The sequence below is a fragment of the Lepisosteus platostomus genome, chromosome 6 (genome assembly GCF_059453375.1).
Source record: "Lepisosteus platostomus isolate fLepPlt1 chromosome 6, fLepPlt1.hap1, whole genome shotgun sequence".
In the NCBI taxonomy this organism is placed as follows: domain Eukaryota; kingdom Metazoa; phylum Chordata; class Actinopteri; order Semionotiformes; family Lepisosteidae; genus Lepisosteus; species Lepisosteus platostomus.
The window spans coordinates 54787714-54796833 of record NC_142616.1 but is presented as its reverse complement, the minus strand read 5'-3'; the positions used below and the strand labels follow the sequence as shown (position 1 = coordinate 54796833).

General features: G+C 35.8%; 1 protein-coding gene across 1 annotated transcript; it reads left to right on the top strand.

Moving 5' to 3' along the window:
- The first annotated feature begins 1120 nt into the window (after positions 1 to 1120).
- On the top strand, positions 1121 to 8691 carry cav4a (caveolin 4a). Its single transcript, XM_088636386.1, has 3 exons — positions 1121 to 6130; positions 6829 to 7016; positions 7549 to 8691. The coding sequence occupies exons 1-3, from the start codon at positions 5984 to 5986 to the stop codon at positions 7697 to 7699; spliced, it is 486 nt and encodes a 161-aa protein (XP_088492512.1). The 5' UTR covers positions 1121 to 5983; the 3' UTR covers positions 7700 to 8691.
- Positions 8692 to 9120: the final 429 nt, after the last annotated feature.

The following is a 9120-nucleotide window of genomic DNA, read 5'->3' as shown; positions in this document are numbered from 1 at the left end:
CTTTGCTTGCTGACAGATTCTGAAACATGGAGTAATATTTTAGCAAATATATATGATTAATTCCATCAACAATGCAGATGAGAAGCAAGTTACAATTCCGTGTAGACTGCATATTATTCTTGAAATCTTGGATTAAATCTGGATCAAAACTGTTTGACATTTTGTAGAACATTGCAAGAGGTTTCTGCATAAACTGGAAACTAGAAAATACACTATTTTTGAGGCAAGCATACTGCATACATTAAAAGGTAAGGTTAGCTGATTTTGGATTAGTTGTGGGGAGGGACTTGTTGGGCACACACCCTCATATCTGACATCTCAGAAGGAAAACATGGATACAAATAAACTAAGACTCTGTGTGGACAAATGATTTTGTTTTCAGTTTATTGTTAATATAAAAAATTTTGTTGTTACTGCGATTTCATTCATGTAATGTATGCTAACGCTTTTATAGCTATATTAGCTGCCTCATTGTGCTGCACAGAATTATAGTATATTGTTAAAAAGGACACTTATCCATCTTAGAAACCAAGCAGAATTCACAGCCATCATAACAAGCAAATATGTATATACAGAAGTGGAAATGTGAAAGTGTGGGATAGTCCAAAAATTCTGAAATGGTATTAAGATCTAACATAATGAAGCTGAGGGGTTTGTACAGAATCAGGTCTTGTGCTTGCTGTAGTGCTTAGTGCAGGATAACAGAATCCTGCTGGGAAGACACATGACACCAGTAAGAGATGCTGTGCACTGCTGTTGCAATCAATTTAGACTTTGTTATTAATTTAGCTTCTGAGTTTCCTAACCACTTAAATGCCAGCTTAATATGAATCATTTAACCAGTATGTTCAAGCAGTACGAGATCTTTTTGTACACTTGTCTCTATCCAGACACAAGTTTCTTATGAAGTATTGAATCACTCATTTGTTCCACAGTGGGAAAAGATTGAAAATGCAGATGTTTTTTTGTCACATCCCTCCTCCCGATGCATGTAACTCTCATTATTCTGTCTTCCAGGGGGGATCCTGTTCTACAATAATTAGATTCTCATCACGCCGATTAGCACAGGCCAGCAGACACTGGTAATGACCTGTTTCTGCAAGGTTAGAGTGAGCTATCTCCTTACAGTGTGGTCAGGATTGAGGACTGTGTTTGGTGGGAGGTTCTGGTGAAGGGGAGGTTAATATAAAGGCCTATGGACTCCTTAACACTACAGTTGCATGCTAATAAACGGTTTGTATATTATCATTATCCACTAAGAAAGCAGTTGTGCTTGATGGCTATTCATGATTAACAGAAAATTAAAATTCAGGGGTCAAGCTTTTACTGAGTAATCGTTTGAGGAAATAAAGCAAGTCAATGTCAGGTGGATCAAGACAGGTGCAGGTGAGTCCAATGATTTCCAATGATTTCAGTGCCAATGTTATTTCACTTTCCTGCTCAGAAGCAGCCTGCCATCTGCCATTGCAATGCATTAATTAACATGCCAATGTCAACGTTTGTGGGTAAGAACAATGTACAGTATGTCATGAAAACCAGATTTTACCACTATTTTCCAGCAGGAAACCGGCAGGGTTTAGTCTGAATGATGCGTTCTTCTTTCCTGGAAAAAATAACATCTTTGGTTCAGAAATGAGTTGAGCATTGAGTCTAATGCTGCTGCTTTCTGTGTGATAATACAGATGTTCTATTTAGATTTTAGATTTTGCTGAGTGTCATTTTATGTTATTCCAATAGATTCTTTCCAGGGAACTATCCCTCACTTTCTAGCTCCCCTCTTTCAATTGCTACTTATTGCGCAAATTAAAAATAAATGTTCTTTATTTTTCCATTGTGGGAAACTGCCTACTCCAGGTTAAATTATGTAGGTGGACAGTTCATCCAGAATGGAAAACTAGGCACTTTGTTTCCAATCAAGTGACTTACTGTTTGTGTTATGCTACAGATGGAGCCAAAAAGGCAGGAATATGGACTTGTATGTAATTGGACTTAGATTTAAGATAAGAACAGAGAGGTTATGAATTAATAGCATGGCTTGCACATTTACTTGGTCTGGATTTGCTAGCCCCAGGAAACTGATCTATCCACATTACCCAGACACAAGCTTAAGTACTGGCCTGACTGTTCTGATAGCAGGCCCTCATGTTCATTACAAGACAACACTTTGACACTTGTCAGAGCCAGCTTTCATATATTTTTTTAATTCAGTGATCCTGTTAAAAATAAAAGACACAACAAATTACATTGCATACATTAAAATTTTAAATGAAGTTAAAATCAATTGGGAGGACATGAACTAGAAAGAGGAGAAAGCCCTAACATTCCACCCACTCTCTTTTGAAAATATCTGGTGAATGAATGTAGAATGTATTTAAAGTGTGAGGGGGCTCTTGGGTCATTTAGCTTAGTATCTTAATACTGTATGTGTGCTTCTGTTTAGATAGTGACTACAATTCCTGTGACCTTTTATAACTTGGCATTGGAACTAGGTTTCCATGCAATATACAGTAGAAAATAGTTTTTCTCTTAATCCTGAGCAAAGATCAAGTGAGGAATCTGTATAATATTTCAGGTTTCAATTTTGAATTATGATCTTTGAGTAGAGGGGTAGTTAAATTGAAATGTGAAGACATTTTAGTACAGTATATTCCTATGCTGATTGAAAGTTCAATGCTCTCTTTAGATACAGGTAGCCAGGAAAGATTGCATCTCAAAAAATGATTTTTTCTATGGCACTGTATGGAGAAGTGAAGTAAAGAGAACATTTTGCGTATCGTACTTACATTTTGAGAGACCTGATATTTCAAACACTTGAAAAATGAAAGCCAATAGCAAAAATAGCATATTCCTGCAAAAAGTCAGGACCCAGGTGTATTCTGGATTCATAGAGTACAAGACAGGACTGCACCCTGGATGAGACATTACAGTCCATTTTGGGAAATAAGTACACCTTAGACAGGTCTTACTAGTCCTTACCAGCATGACTTTGGAAGGTGGGAGAAAACCAGAGACCATGAAACAGATAGCAAATTCCACACATAAGGGGCCACAGACCAGAACTGAATCCTGAACCCGATACATATGAAGCTAACTGCCACACCACCCTGCTGCCCAAGTCGAAGTATGTTAATGAAAATTGTGATATGAAGACCAGAAGAGAGCACAATGATTATTAGCATTGAAAAAGGGAAACTTCTGAAATTGGGATGGATGCAGATTGAATTTACACTGCTGGAAGTATAAAGAACAAACAGAAATAAGTGACATCTAGGTTGGAATTTCAGATGTTCGCATTTACTTTTTACAAAGCATACAGACCTTTAGAAACCTAATTTCTTTTCAGCCTGTTGATCAAAAATAAATTGCCATGGAAACCCTATTTTTAGAAATTAACATTGATTGATTGTGTTATGTGGCTATTAAGTGAGAATTCTCTCATTACTTTTAAATGTAATTAGTCCAATATATGTGATCTAATGTATTGACATGCAAACCTTTAAATTGTTCTGCTGTGGTGATGTGTCAGGTGTAACATTCATCTTTAATCAAAAACATTTCCCACTAATGCATTTTGATTGTTAGTGAACAGGCTTTGTTGATAAAGAGTTTCCGAGGGACCCTGAGCTGTGCTGTGTATGTCCCCTGCAACCCATGTCAACACTGAATGAACTTTCATCTAGTTTCTAGGTTTTCTGTAAATAAATAAAGAGAAACTGAATTGCTGTTTAAATTGATTAGGCTGTTACATGAAAGCGATAAAATGTTTTGTCTTTATATGTATACGTTCCCTATTGATTCATTGTTGAAAGACTTAGCACTTTCACAGTATGTGATTTCAATATTGATTGGCTATATTCCTCTCAGTAAACAGGTTTCATCTGGAATCCCAGCATTATAAAATATACAGCACCTACAGTAAAATACGACAGTCTCCCATCCAAGGACATCAATTTTATGTTAATATCCATCTAGCTAAGTGGGTTTTATGCTACCTCGTTTCAGGTTACCCGGGAGTTATTTTCTGAACGGATTATTTTCCCCAGCACATTTAAAAGGCACATTTTGCAGACTTTCAAGGCTGCCTTGAGCTATTAATAGCTTGTGGAGGCTGATCCGTTAATGGGTCCAAAGGTTGGGGAAAACAGATTTTTCTGAAAAGCACCTTGTGAAATCATTGGTAAGAGAGTTTGTCATCCTGAAAACAGCAGTAATGAACTGGCTTTCCACCTTGAGCAGCTTCAACAAAACAAAGGCCAGTGTTGAGCAAAGCCGAGATTGCAAAAGCACGAGATTGGCTGTTGCCAAAAAAAGAGCTCTGCGTATTTGAATGGTCAATCTGAAATTTCACTTTTATTTGCAAGTGCCAGAAAGGCTACAGGTGGACCAAAATATGGTTTACCATACATTTTTCCCCTCATGTCTGTACCTTTAAGTCTATGCCATTCAAAGGAGGATCAGGCGAAATATTTATCCGTGTAGCATCCAGTGCTGTGTTTAAATCAGATTTAATTAAGCACTTGGGTTGTATTTCATTTGTGCATAAAAAGCTGAATTATAATAAAACAAGAAAATTAAAGGCTGTGAGAACCTACACAATGGCCAGCAGAGGACACTGTGAACCTATGTACAGTATGTGTTAAACATGTATATATTATAGGATTAACTACCAACATCTCAATGGGCAAAATTCTAAAAGAAGATATAAAAGACTACTATATCAGCTGTATACTGGAAGGTAAGGAAGTAGGAGAACTTGAAGTGTCTTTGAAACAATCAGTTTGAGTTTAAAGCTTGTTTTTTTTAATGAATTTATTACAGCCTATGAGAAGCTGCTGTAGGAATGGAATTACTTAAAAGATGCAGTAACAAAGCTGCTATCCATGGTGCTGAAATATTAACTCAACGCCCATTCCTAACTCCTGCAAATGAAACCAAATAATTTAATTAACTCTATCATTGAAAAAAAACAATGGTTTCTCCATTGAAATGGTCAAGCAACAAGAAGTTATTTGACTTTGAACCTCTCAGTTGTACTTACCAAAGCTTATTTTCTTCAATAGCATTTTTGTCACCAGCATGAAGTTCTACTTTGACTTCAATGAGTGTTTCTCCATGTAGATACATAATTTTTAATTGTTTCTGATGCCATCTGTAACCTTCAATATAATTCCAGGTGCTTTGCTACTGCAAATGTAAGGAGAAGGATTTGAGGTATATAAGAAAATGGTCTGTACATTATGAGTAAATGCATGATGCAAGGTTGCTAATGGTTCGACTAACTGCAAGTTCTAACACCAATGTTGTACGTATAGAAATTGACTATAGTATTGACAAATCCTGTTAAGAATACTTTGTTTATATAGACCCATGAAATGTATGACCTGTATTTTGATACAACAGGTTTCACATTAGTCTGAAGAATTTTGTTATCAGCATAGCAGGTAATGTACTGTACATTTACATAGTAAAATTTAGATTTAATGACATTGGCTTTGTGGACAGTAATGGATTAAGCAGTTTTATATTTAGAAAGTAAGATCCATTTTCCTGTAAATGTTGTGGTTTCTATTACAAAAGTTATTTTACTGGAAGGACAAAGTTTCAATTTGTTGTCATTCTGAAATTGTACAAAGGATCGCTGCTTTGTTTCTGAAGCCCCCCTCACATTTATGCAACTCATTAACACGTTATTCTTTTCATTAGCACCTCAGCACACTACCCCATATTTAAATAGTGGAATGTATCACATTAGTACCAATAACCTGTTTATTGAGCTGCCAGTCAGTGTAACAATGTGAAAACTGCACTTGTTATTGGCAGTTTGGAGATGCCTTCAAGGAGAAAGTCAGTGTTTTAATATATCCCTCAGACAACATTAACATCAAGCAGTTTCACACAACGAGGGCTTTTGGAGTGTCCACTTTGGAGGTTTACACAGCTAGATCCTAGTCTCTTGGCTCTTTGTTCTGTACAACTTTCCGTGATGATCGAAGTGGATCATACTGCAGAAACCAAGAGTGCTCTCGATGTGGTAGAGCAGCAAGCAGAGAATAATGTCCACTCAGCCCAACAAGACACAATTCCTGTGGTGGAGAGTCGAGACCCAAGAGGTGTAAATGCATACCTTAAGGTAACTGTAAATGAAAGTGACTAAAACAAATTGTTTGATGCTTAATTGGATAATCACTGCTTTATACTGTCTCACTTAGTAGGAAAACATGTCTGAAGAAATGTTTTTAAGATTGTGGGTGAATGGTTGAAAGTTTGTTCTAAGCAGAAATTTCTATGCAGAAAAGCTTACTTTTTTACTGCTTTTCAGGAAACTGTTTAGCATTTTTGGTCTCCATATTGAATGCAGAAACTATTATACGGACAAGTGAAATTTAAATATTGGAATATTAGGTACAAAATGTTTTAAAATAAGTGCGCATACTGATTAAGGCAACTACAAGTCACAGAACTTATATATTCCCTAATGTGATGCAGTTTTTAAAAATGCAAGAAAAAAAAACATTTAGAAGAAAGTATTTCATGGTCTCCTGCTCCTTTTGCTTGCTGTTACTGACCTCTAGAGGACATTTTTTGTTTCTTACTTTTTCATGTTTTTTAAAAATTTGTTTGACTTCTCAAAATTATCAACTCATCTGCTTTTCAGCTATAAGCTGAAATATTTTAAACAACAATTTATAAATGGTCTTTTTCTTGTACCAGGATCCTTCTTTTTTTTTTTTCTTCGGTCAAGAATCCTTGAACTTCAGGACAAAAAGATGGTGTATTTAAAAAAAAACAGTCTAATGACTAATGTAACAATTGTTTTTCCTGTCTTAGGTTTCCTTCGAAGATGTGATTGCAGAACCAGACACAGTACATAGTTTTGACAAAGTATGGATTTGGAGCCATGCCCTGTTCGAAGTTTCAAGGCTTTGGTTTTACAGGATAATAACACTTGTCCTTGCTATCCCTGTGTCTTTAATCAGTGGAATACTTTTTGCTATATTAAGCTGCCTTCACATTTGGTACGTAGGGCTTGACATACCTCTTATTACTATGTACTGTACTAAATCATCTGCCCTCAATTTTTTAATGACAGTTTAATATAGTATTCGCATTTCACATGTCTCTAATAATTTTCTTGACAGTCATTCAGAAATGCTAAAAAAGGGAGCGATTTAGAAGCAAACCATAATTCATGCTGTTGATTTTCAATTTCTTTAAAGCTGAATATCAACAGACAAATTGCAATCTAGCAGTTAAGTATGTGAAATACAGTATATTGAATAATACAGTATTAATATTAGTTATTTGTTACTTAGACTTCACTACGCCTTTATATAATTTGCCATTTTCTGATTTGTTTCAGAATGCGTTTTAAAATCTGTATTCTTAAAGTTCAACAAACCTATATGATATAATTGATATTATAACTGTATGAAGAGGGAAGAATGTGTGATGTACTCTATTTAACCTCTCAGTTTAGGAATACACAAAAATTGCATATTGTAAAGCTTTTCATTGCTCGACAATTACATTTCCGCATTTTCATTCCAGGTGCGTCATGCCTTGTGTCCAAATCCTGCTGATCAACATGAGGTCCATACAAACCATCTGGGGATCAGTCCTGGACATTGCCATCTCCCCTTTCTTTAGGAGTATAGGGAGGTGTTTCAGTGCAATCGGTGTGCGTTTGGCTCATGACTGAAACGTCACGTTGGGTCAAACATCTAAGCTGGCATCATAAAGTATGGTAAAGAAAGGAATGGATGACCATGTAACTTGTCTTAATAGATCACATTCCAGAAGTAAGTGGTCAAAATTGATGGGTATAGACCAGGAAGCACTGCAAAGTTCTACCCTTGTTGCATTTGGTACAAAAGCTGTTGTTTCAAGCAGCGTGAAAAGCAAACAAATTTAGCTACATGTATGAAATATAGAAATCATATGAAAGAGTAAGGCTAGTTGATGACCCATAAAACTATCAGGAAATAAAATCTGTTGTTTTAAAGGGTTGTGCTGCTAACGACAGCAATAAAACAAAAATGTGAATTTAATGTGAAGACAGCCATGCTTCATTTGTCAAATTTGTCAAAATGGCACAGGATCAAAGGAGCACCCTTTCCTTGTCAAAATGCCAATTTTAATATTTACTCCAGACCTACAAAAAAATCAATTATAAAATATACTTTCTTAAACCTTATGTATACACTTTTGGGACAATGGAGTACATTTTAGGCTTTCCGTTAATTACAGAATTTGTTAGATTGTAGAATTCCTAGCAGATTTATTATTACCAATTAGTAACAATTTATAGATGTTATTGTTTAGTCTTTACTCATACTGTATATACAAGGCTGCATTTTTGCTGCCTGTCTGATTTATCTTTTTGTTCTTTTGGGCTAAATTGTAATGTACTTTTTAATGACGCCTCCATTAATTGGAATGATTTTTAACATTATTCAACCTTGTTTATTGATTATGATGAGGAATTATGCTGTGTTTGAAATGTATACCCTGAAGGAGTATGTTTGCATTCCTTATGAAAATGTATGAACAACCAAAGCCTGGAAACTTGCAAGGAATGACCTTCTCTGTGTAAAACAAAAGAACTACCAAAGTTTGTACTAACACAATTATAAAAAGGACCAGTACTATGATGCTATTGTGCTGAATTTATTAAATTGTTCATTTAAAAAAATGAAAACTCTGTTGTGGTAATATTTATGACTGCAACACATCAATTTTCAGTAAGCTTAGTATCCATCGGGATTGTGCTGAACTGAAGCCTAATCCAGCAGGCACAAGGCAGTAGGCAAAGTTACACTGTGGAAGGGACATCACTTCATCACAGGACACACACACAAGAGGTCCTTTACAGATGCCAATTAGCCTATAGAGAATGGGTCTGGACTGTGGGAGGAAACCAACATACCCAGAGAAAACCCAGACAAACTTGAGGATGGACCATATTTGGGGGGAAGTGACAGCTCCATGTCACACTACCACTTATTGATGCAGCATAAATGCATTGAAAAAAAAACATGGATTATGGGTAATAGACAGTTCTTGTTTATACAGGTCTTAAAGATGCAGAATACGGCATGCTCAGATGAGACATTAAAAAGA